The sequence below is a fragment of the Heterodontus francisci genome, chromosome 6 (assembly GCF_036365525.1).
Source record: "Heterodontus francisci isolate sHetFra1 chromosome 6, sHetFra1.hap1, whole genome shotgun sequence".
Taxonomy (NCBI): Eukaryota; Metazoa; Chordata; class Chondrichthyes; order Heterodontiformes; family Heterodontidae; genus Heterodontus; species Heterodontus francisci.
The window spans coordinates 6,370,237-6,385,897 of NC_090376.1; the positions used below are offsets into that span (position 1 = coordinate 6,370,237).

General features: G+C 45.1%; 1 protein-coding gene across 1 annotated transcript in view; it reads left to right on the top strand.

The window, feature by feature from the left end:
* Window positions 1–15,661, top strand: part of inppl1a (inositol polyphosphate phosphatase-like 1a) — a 236,145-nt gene that overhangs the window by 159,285 nt on the left and 61,199 nt on the right. The window contains exons 6-8 of the mRNA XM_068033038.1: window positions 2,266–2,356; window positions 6,363–6,452; window positions 13,148–13,261. Coding sequence (XP_067889139.1) covers window positions 2,266–2,356; window positions 6,363–6,452; window positions 13,148–13,261 — 295 coding nt within the window. The remainder of the gene's footprint in view (window positions 1–2,265; window positions 2,357–6,362; window positions 6,453–13,147; window positions 13,262–15,661) is intronic.

Below are 15,661 nucleotides of genomic sequence, written 5' to 3' on the forward strand. Positions count from 1 at the left end.
TCCTAATGTTTGTTTTACGGGCTTGGTGTCAAATTTTGCCTGTTTATGCTCATGTGAGGTACCTTGGGATGTTTTCATATGCTGAAGGTTATATAAATGCAAGTTTTTGATGACTTTTTGAGAGAGCTATCCACTTAGTCCTATTCCCTTTCAAGGGGTACTCTGTATTCCTTCATCCCTCCTCTCGCGAAAAGGATATATACTTCAAATGGAAAAAGTTTGCAGAATAGGGGTAAAGAACAAAGAAAATTACAGCACAGGAACAGGCCCTTCGGCCCTCCAAGCCTGCGCCGATCCAGATCCTCTAGCTAAACATGTCGCCTATTTTCTAAGGGTCTGTATCTCTTTGCTTCCTGCCCATTCATGTATCTGTCTAGATACATCTTAAAAGATGCTATCGTGCCCGCGTCTACCACCTCCGCTGGCAACACGTTCCAGGCACCCACCACCCTCTGCGTAAAGAACTTTCCACGCATATCCCCCCTAAACTTTTCCCCTCTCACTTTGAACTCGTGACCCCTAGTAATTGAATCCCCCACTCTGGGGGAAAAAGCTTCTTGCTATCCACCCTGTCTATACCTCTCATGATTTTGTACACCTCAATCAGGTCCCCCCTCAACCTCCACCTTTCTAATGAAAATAATCCTAATCTACTCAACCTCTCTTCACAGCTAGCGCCCTCCATACCGGGCAACATCCTGGTGAACCTCCTCTGCACCCTCTCCAAAGCATCTAAAGTTTAGGGGAGCAGGGCTAATTGAATGGTCCTTTGAAAGAACCAGCACAGGCTTGATGGGTGGAATGAATTTCATCTGTGCTAAGATTCTGTGAATAGACTGTGAAAGGCATTAGCTTTTTTTTTTAGGTAAATTTATCAAAAGATATGGATCAAAGGGATGTAAATGGAGCTAATCAGCGAAGATCTAATAGTGGAACAGGCCCGTGAGGCTACCAGGACGGTCTGAGGGCTCTCTGCTTCCTTGAACAGAGGCCCAACCAGTCCCCATCCACCACCCCCCTCCTCCGCCTGGCTAAACTTGTTCTTAAATTGAACAACTTCTCCTTCAACTCCACTCACTCCCTTCAAATAAAAGTTGTTGCTATGGGTACCCTCATGGGTCCTAGTTATACCTGTCCTTTTGTGGCGTATGCTTGTAACTGAGACTTTACAAGCCTGGTTAGGCTTAGTTGACGTCACTTCTGTCTCAGGAGCGCAAGGTTGTGGCTTATTCACAATCTAGGCCGACACTTGAGTGCAGTCCTAAGGAGGTGCTAAAGGAAAGACTTGCATTTGTATAGCTCCTTTCATGACCTCAGGAAGTTCCAAAGTGCTTTACAGCCAATTAGGTACTTTTGAAGGGTAGCCACTGTTGTAACATAGGAACAGCAGCCAATTTGCACGCAAGCACTCTCAAACAGCAGTTTTATAATGACCAGATAATCTGTTTCAGTAATGTTGGTTGAGGAATAAATATTAGCCAGGACACTGGGGAGAACCCCCTTGCTCGTGCCATGGGATCTTTTACCTCCAGCCAGAGGAGGCAGACAAGGTATCGTTTAGCATTTTCTCCGACAGTACAGCACTCCCTTCATACTGCACTGGAGTCATAGAGAGATACAGCACTGAAACAGGGTCTGTGCCAACCAAGAAACACCCATTTATACTAATCCTACATTAATCCCATATTCCCTACCACATTCCCACCATTCTCCTACAACCTACCTACACTAGGGGCAATTTACAATGGCCAATTTACCTATCAACCTGCAAGTCTTTGGCTGTGGGAGGAAACCGGAGCACCCAGCGAAAACCCACGCGGTCACGGGGAGAACTTGCAAACTCCGCACAGGCAGTACCCAGAACCAAACCCGGGTCGCTGGAGCTGAGAGGTTGCGGTGCTAGTCACTGCGCCACTGTGCCAACCCTAATTTTTTGTGTTCAATCCACAACCTTCTGACTCAGGCAAGAGTGCTGTCCCCGTAGGCACGGCTGACACACATTGCCTCAATTGAGAAGTCAAACTTTGGCCCTATCAATCTATTCATCTGGGACTTTGAAGATCCTGTCTAGGGAGTTCAGTGATCTGGGCAACATTTGAAGCTGTAATCAAATTCTCAAACTGCGATGGTGAGATTTGAATCCTCTGGATTACTAGTCCAGTAATTAATCGCTGCGCTCTTGTTCCTGTATAATATTACCTGGTACTCATGGGTGACTGTTTTGCCTAATCTACCTGTTTATATAAGGTTTCTTTCTCATTGCAGTGAAGTTGATAAAGTCCTGGCTGGCCTGGAAATATTATCCAAGATATTTGACCAGCAGAGCTCTCCACTGCTGACACGGCTTATCCAGCAGGTACTGACGTTTCTGTTTTGGCATGAATATGCTGTAATTGTTGATCCTATTTCCCTCTGTACAGTTGTGCACTATGTCAGCAAGAATGAACCTTTTCAGCTGTACGTCCCTTCCTCTGATACCATGTCAACTCCCTGTTCACTTGTCGCACCCTGGGCTCCAGTTCTGGCAATACCTCGATTGAATACCTGTATTCAAATCCTTGCCGCGCCTATCTCTCTAACTTCCTCCAGCCCTACAACCCTCAGATTTCCGCTTTCTCCAAATCCTGTGTCTCCATCTCCCACTTCCTTTGCTTCACCACTGGCAGTCATGCCTTCAGCGATCTGGGCTCTAAATCCTGGAATTCCCCTCTCTAAACATCCCCACTTCTCCCTCCTCAATTAAGATGCTCCTTAAAACCTACTTTCACCAATCTTTAGGTCACCTATCCTAATATCTCCTTACGTGGCTATGTGTCAAATTTTGTTTGATAATGCTCTGAGGTACCTTGGGATGTTTAGCCAGGTTAACGGTGCAATGGAAATGCAATTTGTTGTTCCCCACTCCACAATATTGGAGGTAGCTCTGTCTTTGTACTGTGGAGTTTGCCCCTAAAGTTGCTTTGTCTTGGTACTGCGCTACTTTCACAGGTCTCCTTAAAAGTAATACATTGGACCCTCTCACTCCGACCGTTGCTGCCCAGAATCTTCCTCCTTTTCCTGCTTCTCTTGATTTTGCCCCATCAAGTCCTCAAGACTTTTTAATATGCAAGGAGCACTGTGGAAGATAAATTGTTTCAAAAATCTAACTTTTATTCTTTCATGGGATGTGAGCATTGCTGGCCATCCGTAATTGCCCTTGAGAAGATGTGATGAGCTGCCTTCTTGAACCACTGTAGTCCATCTGGTGTGGGTACACCCACAGTGCTGTTAGGAAGGAAGTTCCAGATTTTTGACTCAGCGACAGTGAACAACGATATAGTTCCAAGTCAGGATGATGTCTGGCTTGGATGGGAACTTGCAAGTGGTGTTCCATGCGCCTGCTGCCCTTGTCCTTTTAGGTGGTAGAGGTAGAGGGTTTGGAAGGTGCTGTCTAAGGAACCTTGGTAAGTTGCTGCAGTGCATCATGTACATGGTACACATTGCTGCCACTGTGTGCTGGTGGTGGAGGGAGTGAATATTTAAGATGGTGGTTGGGGTGCCAATCAAGCACTGGATGGTGTTGAGCTTCTTGAGTGTTGTTGGAGCTGCACTCATCCAGGCAAGTGGAGAGTGTTCCATCATACTCCTGACTAGTGACTTGTTGATGGTAGACAGGCTTTGGGGAGTAAGGAGGTGAGTTACTTGCCGTAGATTTACCAGCCTCTGACCTGCTCTTGTAGCCACATTATTTATATGGCTGCTCCAATTTAAATTTCTGGTCAAAGGTAAACCCTAGAATGTTGTTGATGGTAATGGCGTTGAGCATCAAGGGGAAATGGTTAGATTCCCTCTTGTTGGAGATGATAATTGCCCGGCACTTGTGTGCCGTGAATGTTACATGCCACTTATCAGCCCAAGCCTAAACGTTGTCCAGGTATTGCTGTATATGGCCTGCTTCAGTATCTGAGGAGTTGCAAATGGTACTGCACAATTATCAAACATACCCACTTCTGATCTTCTTATGGAAGGAAGGTCATTGATGAAGCAGCTAAAGGTGGTTAAGCCTATGACACCATCCTGAGGAACTCCTGCAGGAATGTCCTGAGGCTTAGATGTTTGGCCTGTAACAACCACAACCATCTTCCTTTGTATTAGCTGTGATTCCAACCAGTGGAGAGTTTTCCCTCTGGTTCCCATTATCTTCAATTTGGCTAGGGCTTCTCGATGCCACACTTGGTCAATTGCTGCCTTGATATCAAGGGCAGTACTCACCTCATTAAGCACAAGTATTCCATTATAATGCTGACAATAGTAGTGACAGTATCTTCAAAGAAAGGAGACTTGTAACAAAATAGCCTGATACTATTATCACTTCAAGCTTTTTCGTTACATTTTATTTGTTTCTAGTCTTCATGTAAATTTGCAAGCCAGTTGCAACATGACTTTTCTACAGGAAAGAAAATTGTATTCATTAAAACTTGACATGTTGAGAACGGATAAATGGTTCTTTTTCTGGTTGGCAAGATGTAACTAGTGGGGTGCCACAGGGTTCGGTCCAACTATTTACAGTATATACTAATGACTTGGATGCAGGGATAGAAGGAACAATAGCCAAATTTGCAGATGACACTAAAATAGGTGGGATAGTAAGTTGCAATAAAGAAATAGAAATTTACAAATGGATATTGGTAGGTTAGGTGAATGGGCCAAAATTTGGCAGAGAGAGTTGAACGTGGATAAGTGTGAGGTTATCCATTTTGGTCGGAAGAATAGAAAGACAAATTATTATCTAAATGGAGAGAAACATCAGAGTGCTTTGGTGCAGAGGGATCTGGGTGTCCTCATGAATGAATCGCAGAAAGCTAAGTATGCAGGTACAGCAGGTAATAAGGAAGGCAAATGGAATTTTGGCATTTATTGCTAAAGGAATAGAATATAAAAGTAGTGAAGTGTTGCTGCAACTGTACAAGACATTGAGACCGCACCTGGAGTATTGTGTACCGTTTTGGTCCCCTTACTTGAGGAGGGATGTAGTTGCATTGGAGGCAGTTCAGAGGAGGTTCACTAGATTGATTCCAGGGATGAGGGGTTCGTCTTATGAAGAGTTTGAGAAGTTTAGGCCTTTACTCACTAGAGTTTAGAAGAATGAGAGGAGATCTAATTGAGGTATATAAAATGATTAAGGGGATTGACAAAGTAGATGTAGAGAGGATGCTTCGTCTTGTGGGGCAATCTAGAACGAGAGATCATAGTTTTAGGATAAGGGGTAGCAGATTTAAAACCAAGATGAGAAATTACTTCTCTCAAAGGATTGCAAGTCTGTGGAATTCACTACAATCCAGAGTGCGGCTGATGCCGGCACATTGAGTAAATTTGAGGAGATAGACAGGTTTTTAATTAGTAAAGGGTTGAAGGGTTATGGAGAACGGGTAGGAAAGTGAAGCTGAGGCTGAGATGAGATCTGCCACGATCGCATTGAATGGCGGAGCAGGCTCGAGGGGCTGAATTGCCTACTCCTGCTCCTAGTTCTTATGACCTTGTGTATTCCCACATTATTTCATTCATCTAGTGCTGGCTGCAGGACGGGTTAGAATAAAGCTCCGGCTACAAACACTCCCACGGCAGGTACAGCGTGGGTAAGATAAAGAATAAAACTGCCACTACACTGTCCCATCAAACACTCCCAGTATGTTCTCCGTACAGCTAGGAAGGAGGCATTGCAGGATCTGGTGCTGGGAAATGAGGTGGACCAAGTGTCTCTGGAGGAGCACTTGGGTAAGAGTGGTCATTGCATAATAAGGTTTAGATTAGTAATGGAGAGCAGCAAGGAACAATCTGAAGTAGAACATCTAAATTGGAAGAGGGCTAACTTCAATGGAATGAGACGGATAAAAGCCTGAGCACCATCTAAAGGCACAAGTCAGGACTGTGATGGAATACTCTTCACTTTCCTGGATGAATGCAGCTCCAACAACCTTTACAACAACTTGCATTTGTATCGTACTTTTAACATAAAACGTCAAAAGGCACTTCACAGGAGTGTTTTCAAACAAAGTTTGAGCACATAAGGAGATATTAGGGCAGGTGACCAAAAGCTTGCTCAAAGAGGTAGGTTTTTAATGAATATCTTAAAGGAGGAAAGAGAAGTGGGGAGGTTTAGGGAGGGAATTCTAGAGCTTGGCGCCCAGGCAGCTGAAGGCACAGTCACCAATGTTGGATTAAAATAGGGAATACACAAGAGTCCAGAATTGGAGAAGCCAATAAAATTTTTGAAAGATGAATTTCCCTACAAATAGAAGCTTATAAAATTCTGACAATTATTTTTCTGGTTTGATCCTGGCGATGTATTTGTTGGATTGATCCAGGCGATGTTTTTATTGCAGGCCAGCAGTCAGGGTGGTGATCAGGAGTTGGAAAACCTGGTTGTGAAGCTGTCCGTCCTGAAGGACCTTCTGTCATCTATGGAGAGGAAGGTGAGAGGCCAAGGACTTTCTGCTGGAGCGTGAATGGTTTCTTTTAGTGGAACCCAAGAAGGTTAACATTGTGTGCATGTTGTGTTGTGAAAGTTGCAAACTCTCTTCCTTTTACACACTCCCTCTCGCGCTTCTCCCCAGATCACAAGCTCACTGTGCTGCAGCATTTAACACACTGGCTGGGTATGATGATTGCACGCTCAGTCATATTATCTTATTCATCATCACAAAAAAATTTTACAGTGCTGTTTTTAACCTTTCACAGAAAGCTAAAAATAACACAAATCAGCCTTCCTGTAGGAGGCTTTACTGATGACTGAGGAAGATAGTGCATGAAGCTGCCTGTTTAGGTGATAATGTGCATTGATGGGCCCGAAGGCTTGTTTTTCCTCACCGTAACGATAATCTGAATCGTGCTACCTTATCTTTTATCAGCAATTAGAGCAGGGCAATGGGACTAACTGAATTGCTCTTCGGAGAGCCAGCGTGGACTCTGGGTCGGATGAGCTCCCTCTGCAGTTATGACACTATATAAATAGTAAAATGGTAGGCAAGGAAGGGTGGGGCTGGTTTCGAACTAAAGGGGATCCTAACAAGATCATCTTGTGAAGACAGAGGGCATGGTTGAGGTGCCATATAAGTACTTTGCATCTGTCTTCCTGAAAAAATATGTCAATGTCACAGTGAAGGTAGTAGAGAAATTGGATAGGATATAAATCAATAACGAGGAGGTAATTGAAAGGTTGGTTGCAGTCAAAGTAGAACAGTCACCCGGTCTGGATCGGATGCATCCTTGGTTTCATAGGGAAGTAAGGGTAGAAGTTAGAGGCTCTGACCACAGTCTTCCTTTTTGTTTATTCATTTAGGGATGTGGGCGGCGCTGGCTAGGCCAGCATTTATTGACCATCCCTAATTGCCCTTGAGAAGGTGGTGGTGAGCTGCCTTCTCGAACCGCTGCAGCCCATTTGGGGTAGGTACACCCACAGTGCTGTTAGGAAAGGAGTTTCAGGATTTTGACCCAGTGACAGTGAAGGAACGGCGATATAGTTCCAAGTCAGGATGGTGTGTGACTTGGAGGGGAACTTGCAGGTGATGGTGTTCCCATGCATTTGCTGCCCTTGTCCTTCTAGTTGGTAGAGGTTGCGGGTTTGGAAAGTGCTGTCTAAGGAGCCTTGGTGCATTGCTGCAGTGCATCTTGTAGATGGTACACACTGCTGCCACTGTGCGTCGGTGTTGACGGGAGTGAATGTTTGTAGATGGGGTGCAAATCAAGCGGGCTGCTTTGTCCTGGATGGTGTCGAGTTTCTTGAGTGTTGTTGGAGCTGCACCCATCCAGGCAAGTGGGGAGTATTCCATCACACTCCTGACTTGTGCCTTGTAGATGGTGGACATGCTTTGGGAAGTCAGGAGGTGAGTTGCCTCAGGATTCCTAGCCTCTGACCTGCTCTTGTAGCCACGGTATTTATATGGCTACTCCAGTTCAGTTTCTGGTCAATGGTAGCCCCGAGGATGTTGATAGTGGGGGATTCAGCGATGGTTTTGCCGTTGAATGTCAAGGGGAGATGGTTAGATTCTCTCTTGTTGGAGATGGTCATTGCCTGGCACTTGTGTGGCTCGAATGTTACTTGCCACTTATCAGCCCAAGCCTAGATATTGTCCAGGTCTTGCTGCATTTCTACACGGACTGCTTCAGTATCTGAGGAGTCACGAATGGTGCTGAACATTGTGCAATCATCAGCGAACATCCCCACTTCTGACCTTATGATTCAAGGTAGGTCATTGATGAAGCAGCTGAAGATGGTTGGGCCTAGGACACTACCCTGAGGAACTCATGCAGTGATGTCCTAAAGCTCAGATGATTGACCTCCAACAACCAAGGGCAGCACAGTGGCGCAGTGGTTAGCACCGCAGCCTCACAGCTCCAGGGACCTGGGTTCGATTCCGGGTACTGCCTGTGTGGAGTTTGCAAGTTCTCCCTGTGTCTGCGTGGGTTTTCTCCGGGTGCCTCCGGTTTCCTCCCACAAGCCAAAAGACTTGCAGGTTGATAGGTAAATTGGCCATTATAAATTGTCACTAGTATAGGTAGGTGGTAGGGAAATATAGGGACAGGTGGGGATGTTTGGTAGGAATATGGGATTAGTGTAGGATTAGTATAAATGGGTGGTTGATGTTCGGCACAGACTCGGTGGGCCGAAGGGCCTGTTTCAGTGCTGTATCTCTTTAAAAAAAAAAACCACAACCATCTTCCTTTGTGCTAGGTATGACTCCAGCCAGCGGAGGGTTTTCCCCCTGATTCCCATTGACCTCAGTTTTGCTAGGGCTCCTTGATGCCATACTCAGTCAGATGCTGCCTTGATGTCAAGGGCAGTCACTCTCACCTCACCTCTTGAGTTCAGCTCTTTTGTCTATGTTTGAACCGAGGCTGTAATGAGGTCAGGAGCTGAGTGGCCCTGACGGAACCCAAACTGAGTGTCATTGAGCAGGTTATTGCTAAGCAAGTGCCGCTTGATGGCACTGTTGATGACACCTTCCATCACTTTACTGATTGAGATGGGCTGGTAATTGGCTGGGTTGGACTTGTCCTGCTTTTTGTGTACAGGACATACCTGGGCAATTTTCCACATTGCGGGGGAGATGCCAGTGTTGTAGCTGTACTGGAACAGCTTGGCTAGGGGAGCGGCAAGTTCTGGAGCACAAGTCTTCAGTACTATTGCCGGAATATTGTCAGGGCCCGTAGTCGTTTATTGATATCATGCGGAGTGAATCGAATTGGCTGAAGTCTGGCATCTGTGATGCTGGGGACTTCAGGAGGACTTCTGGCTGAAGATTGTTGCAAATGCTTCAGCCTTATCTTTCGCACTAATCTGCTGGGCTCCTCCATCCTTGAGGATGGGGATATTTGTGGAGCCACCTCCTCCAGTTAGTTGTTTAATTGTCCACCACCATTCACGGCTGGATGTGGCAGGACTGCAGAGCTTAGATCTGATCCGTTGGTTATGGGATCGCTTAGCTCTGTCTATCGCATGCTGCTTACGCAGTTTTGCACACAGATAGTCCTGTGTTGTAGCTTCATCAGGTTGACACCTCATTTTGAGTTATGCCTGGTGCTGCTCCTGGCATGCCCTCCTGCACTCTTCATTGAACCCCAGGGTTGGTCTCCTGGCTTGATGGTAATGGTAGAGTGGGGTATATGCCGGGCCATGAGGTTACAGATTGTGGTTGAGTACAATTCTGCTGCTGCGGATGGCCCACAGCACCTCATGGATGCCCAATTTTGCATTGCTAGATCTGTTCGAAATCTATCCCATTTAGCACGGTGGTAGTGCCACACAACACGATGGACGGTATCCTCAGTGTGAAGGCGGGACTTCGTCTCCACAATGACTGTGCGGTGGTCACTCCTACCAATACTGTCATGGACAGAAGCATCTGCGGCAGGCAGATTGGTGAGGACAAGGTCAAGTGTGTTTTTCCCTCGTGTTGGTTCCCCCACCACCTGCCGCAGACCCAGTCTAGCAGCTATGTCCTTTAGGACTCGGCCAGCTCGGTCAGTAGTGGTGCTACCGAGCCACTCTTTGTGATGGACATTGAAGTTCCTCACCCAGAGTACATTTTGTGCCCTTGCCACCCTCCGTGCTTCCTCCAAGTGGTGTTCAACATGGAGGAGTACTGAGTCATCAGCTGAGGGAGGGTGGTAGGTGGTAATCAGTAGGAGGTTACCTTGTCCATGTTTGTCCTGATGCCATGAGACTTCATGGGGTCTGGAGTCGATGTTGAGGACTCCCAGGGCAACTCCCTCCCTACTGTATACCACTGTGCCACCACCTCTGGTGAGTCTGTCCTGCTGGTGGGACAGGACATACCCGGGGATGGTGATGACAGTGTCTGGGACATTGTCTGTAAGGTATGATTCCGTGAGTATGACTGTGTCAGGCTGTTGCTTGACTAGCCTGTGGGACAGCTCTCCCAACTTTGGCACAAGCCCCCAGATGTTGGTAAGGAGGACTTTGCAGGGTCGACAGGGCTGGGTTTGTCGTTGTCGTTTCCGGTGCCAAGGTGGATGCCGGGTGGTCCGTCCGGTTTCATTCCTTTTTATTGACCTCCTTATATCTGGGGGTCATGCCAGAGGACTGGAGGATTGCTAATGTCACATTTCTGCTCAAATAAGGGAAAAGCGATAACCTGGCAAATTACAGGTCCATCAGCCTAACGTCGGTAACTTTTAGAGACATCCAACTTGGACTTACATGGAGTAGTAGCATACGAGGACTTAAAGGGAAAGGAAGTGCAACAGAGGCAGGCCTTATGAGCTAACCTGTTTTGGGTAGAGGAATGGAACTAGATGTAATTGTAGGAAATCACTCCTGTTAATCGCAACATTGTACTTGATAGTCACTTATATTAAATTAATTCTCGCATGTTTGGCATTTATTGCCCCAGTTGCCTGTAAGAAAGTGATGTTGAACCTTCTGTTTGATACATTGCTAGGTCAGTTCATAGGGCAGTTAAGGGTCAGCTGTGTAGATGTGTGACTGGAGTCACCGGGACAAAAACCTGGAACTCCCTTCCTAATAGCACTGTGGGTGTACCTACACCACATGGACTGCAGCAGTTTAAGAAGGCAGCTCACCACCACCTTCTCGAGGGCAATTATGGATGGGATTTGCCAGCAACACTCTCATCCCAGGAACGAATTTTTAAAAAATGTAGGTCCAGACTGGGTAAAGATGGCAGGATTCCTTCCCTAAAGGGACATTAATGAACTAGTTTTTTTTTTTGTGACAATCTGACAGCTTCGTGGTCACTTTAACTGACAGCAGCTTTTTGTTTCCAGAATATTTTTAACAATTCAAATTCTCAATGCCCTGCTGGTGAACTCTCATTCCCTGGATTATTAGTCCAGTAATATAACTGCTGCAAGACTGTATACTTTCCTGTTATCTTTCCCTTTTCCCCCAAAGAAGGAACGTATATAGAAAATTAAAATTGGTTAACTCTTTCAAAGAGTCAACGCTGACACGAAGGGCTAAATGGTCGTCTCCTATGCTGTATCATTCTATGATCCTGTGATTAATCTGGGACAGAATGAGTTGGTACTTGGAGAAATATGGGATTAATAAATGAAGGCCATCACGGATTTGTTGAAGGCAAATTGTATTTAGCCAACTTGAGTTCCTTGATAAAATAATTGTTGCAATAAAAGGTTGGTAAGGGTACTGCGGTTGATGTCGTGTATATTGACTTTCAAAAGCCGTTTGATAAAATACTACATCATAGGCTTATTAGAAAAATTAAAGCCCATGGGAGTAAAGGGGCAGTGAATGTGTGGATACGAAATTGGCTAAGAAACAGAAAGCATTGGTGAACAGTTTGTTTTTCAGACTGGAAAGAAATCTGCAGAGGTGTCCCACAGGGGTCAGTATTGGGCAACTGCTCTTTGTGATGTCTATTAATAATCTGGACTTGGGTATTCAGGGCATAATTTCAAAATTTGCAGATGAGACAACACTTCAAAGTGTAGTTAAAAGAAAAAAGGAGACGATGGGCTTAGACTGGTGAAATGGGCAGCCACAAGCAAATAAAATTTAATGCAAAGGTTGAGAAGTAATTAATTTTGTGGGAAGAATGAGGAGAGACAGTATAAACTAAATATAATTTTGAAGCGGATGCAGGAGGAATGGGGGCGTATGTAAACAAGCCTTTGAAGGTTGCAGGACAGATTGAGATGTTTGTTAAAGGCATCCAGGATATTAGCTTTATAAATAGAGGCAGAGAGTACAAAAGCAAGGAATTATGCTAAACCTTTATACTACATTGGTTTGGCCCCAGCTGGAGTATTGTTCCCTATTTTAGGCACCGCAATTTAGGAAGGATGTCAAGGCTTTGGAGAGAGTTCAGAGGAGTTTTACTAGAATGGTACCAGGGATGAGGGGTTTGAGTTGTGCAGAGAGTTGAGAGAAAATGGGTTGTTAGAACAGAGAAGGTTCAGGGGAGATTTGAGATTGTTCAAATTTGAGTGGTTTTCAATAGAGTAAATAAGGAGAAACTTGCAGGGCAGGAGGGTCGGTAATCAAAAAGAATCAGGTGTAAGTGAGGAAATTTCTTTATACACAGTGAGTTGTGATCTGGATGCACAGTCTGAAAGGGTGGTAGAAGCAGATTCAACAGTAACCTTTAAAAGAGAGGGAAAGGAAAACATTTGCAGGATGATGGAGAAAGAGCAAAGGTAAGTGGGACTAATTGGATAGCTCTTTCAAAGAGCCAGCACAGGCATGATGGGCCAAATGGCCTCTTGTACCACATCATTCTATCCAGGGAGGCTGTTCTGACACTTCTCTGGCATTCCTGGATAGAATAGAAGACCACGCTTGCCCTATGGGTAACCTTTTTCTCCTTTTTGTTCATTTGTCTCTCGTTTGTTCCCCATCTTGTCCTGTTTTCTCATTGATTCTTGTATTCTCTCACTTCTTTCATTCTTGTCTCTCGTGTGCTAGTCATATTGTTCGCTCCCTCTGTCTTCCTTTCCCTCCACTGGCTTTGAAAACCCAGATTCGCTCTTGATTTACTTTGTCAACTTGCTGCTTCAGGTCTGGTGGTGTCTTGCATTGTGGGCCTTGGTTGATTGACTAGAATTCTCAGTATTAACTAAAAATGTGCAATATGCCATTCTCGTGTGCTGATTTTCTTCCCCTCAGGCATTGAAAGCGCTGCAGGAAATGAGTTCTTGCCCCAGCTTCACTTCGCAGTCATCGATGTTCTCTCACACAGTGCCTCGCAAGGCAAAGAGCATTCCAGTACAAGCTTTTGAGGTAATGACCCTGCTGCCTCATTTCAGGGATTGATGTGCCTGTAATCCCTGAATCTCTGGGATGGTCAATTCTATTTCCCCAACCCCACCCACCCTGCACAAAAATGTATGTTTGGGGGTGGATGAGGAATGGGGACTAAGTTCATTATATGCCCCTGTTAGTGGAAGTTATGGTAAAACATTTTAAATCACTGATTAGGCCCCAGCTGGAGTATTGTATCCAATTCTGGGCACCACACTTTAGGAAGGATGTCAAGGCCTTGGACAAGGAAGGTTTACTTGAATAGAAACTAGGAAGAGGGACTTGTGTTATGTGGAGAATTTGGGGTTGTTCTCAAGAGTGGAGAAAGTTAAAGGGAGATTTAATGGCAGTGTTCCAAATTAGGGTTTTGATAGAGTAGATAGGGAGAAACTATTTCCAGTGCCAGGAGGACCAGTAACTAGAGGACACAGATTTAAGGTAATTGACGAGAGGAGGTGAGTTTTTTTTAGACAAAGCAAGTTATGATCATAGAATCATGAAAATTTACAGCATGGAAAGAGACCATTCAGTCCATCGTGTCTGTGCCAGCCGACAAGTAGCCATCCAGCCTAATCCCACTTTCCAGCTCTTGGTCTATAGCCTTATAGGTAGGCCAGACCAGTAAGGATGGCAGATTTCCTTCTCTAAAGGACATTGGTGAACCAGATGGGCTTTTAGGACAGTCAATAGTTTCATGGCACCATTACTGACTCAGACTAGCTTTCAGTCGCACACGCCATCCTGACTTGGAACTATGTTGCTGTTCCTTCACTGTCGCTGGGTCAAAATCATGGAACTCCCACCCTAACAGTACTGTTAGAGTCATAGAGGTATACAGCACAGAAACAGGCCCTTCGTCCCATCGTGTCCGTGCCAGCCATCAAGCGCATATCTATTCTGATCGCATTTTCCAGAACTTGACCCGTAGCCTTGTATGCTAGGGCATTTCAGGTGCTTATCAGTTGGTGTACTTACACCCCGAGCACTGCAGAGGTTCAAGAAGGCAGCTCACCATCACGTTCTCTCGGACAATTCGGGATGGGCAATAAATGCTGGCTTAGCCAGCGACGCCAACATCCCATGAATGAATTTTTTAAAAATTCCATGTTTTTATTAAATTTAAATTCCACCAGCTGCCATGGTGGGATTTTGAACTTTTCTCTCCAAGGCATTAGCCTGGGCCTCTAGATTACTATAATAAAAGCAAAATACTGCGCATATTGGAAATCTGGAATAAAAACAAAGTGCTGGCAATACTCAGCTGGTCTGGCAGCATCTGTGGAGAGAAGCAGAGTTACCGTTTCAGGTCTGTGACCTTTCATCAGAACTGGGGAAGTTTAGGAATGTTAATCAGCTTTCAGTAAGTGAAGAGGGGTGAAGAACAAAAGGGAAAGGTGTGTGATAGGACAGAGGAAAGGAGAGATTAAATGACGAAGATGTCATGGAACAAAGATAAAGGGAGTGCTAATAGTTGTATTAAAAGACATAGCATTAGTCCATAGAGAGTGTTAATGGCAGAATAACTAGTGCAGTGACATTACCACAACATCACCATATCCCCAGCTGTTTCATTGGTTCTGAAGTTTAATTGCCATGTTATTTTATATTTCAGTGTTGTCTCAGTTACAATTAGGGCCAGTGATCTCACTCATTTTCAGAGATTTAAAGCTGTTGAAATTGATGCTAGCTGGCAGAATGCTCCCCTCGCCATGTGTATTTTTAGAATTATGGTAATGACAGCACGCAGCTCAGTGCTGGTCAGAGCGGCGGAGGGCCAAGTGTGAACTGAACAGCCTTGAAGTCCTGTTATTTCTCTCAACTTTTGCATCAAGTCTCCAGGCATCAGTTGGGGGACGGTGGGATTTCTGTGTGAAATAAACTGAGATACGTTTAAATGTTGTGTAAAAAAAAAAAGTTTGTGTTTCTATAACACCGTTCACAAACTCGGGGTGATGAAGTACTTTTGAAGTGTAGTCACTGTTAGATTGTCGGAAGCATGGCAGCTGCTTGATGCACAGTAAGCTCGCACAAATAATAATGAAATAATGACCGGAAGATCTAGTTTTAGTGATGCTGATTGAGAGATAAATGTTGTCCAGGATTCTGGAGAGAACTGCCCCTGCTTTTCTTTGAAATAGTGCCTGAGATATCTTTTATATGTACCCAAAAGGGTTTAACGTTTCATCTAAAAGACAGCACCTCCAATAGTGCGGCTCTCCTTCAGTACTGCACTGGGAGTATCGGCCTGGGTTATGTGCTCAAGTCTCCGGAGTGGATCTTGAGCCCATGACCTTTTGACTCATGCTACCCATGGAAGTATAGCTGGCACATACAGGGTAAAAGATGAAGTAGAATTATCGCACCTCTCATCACTGTGAC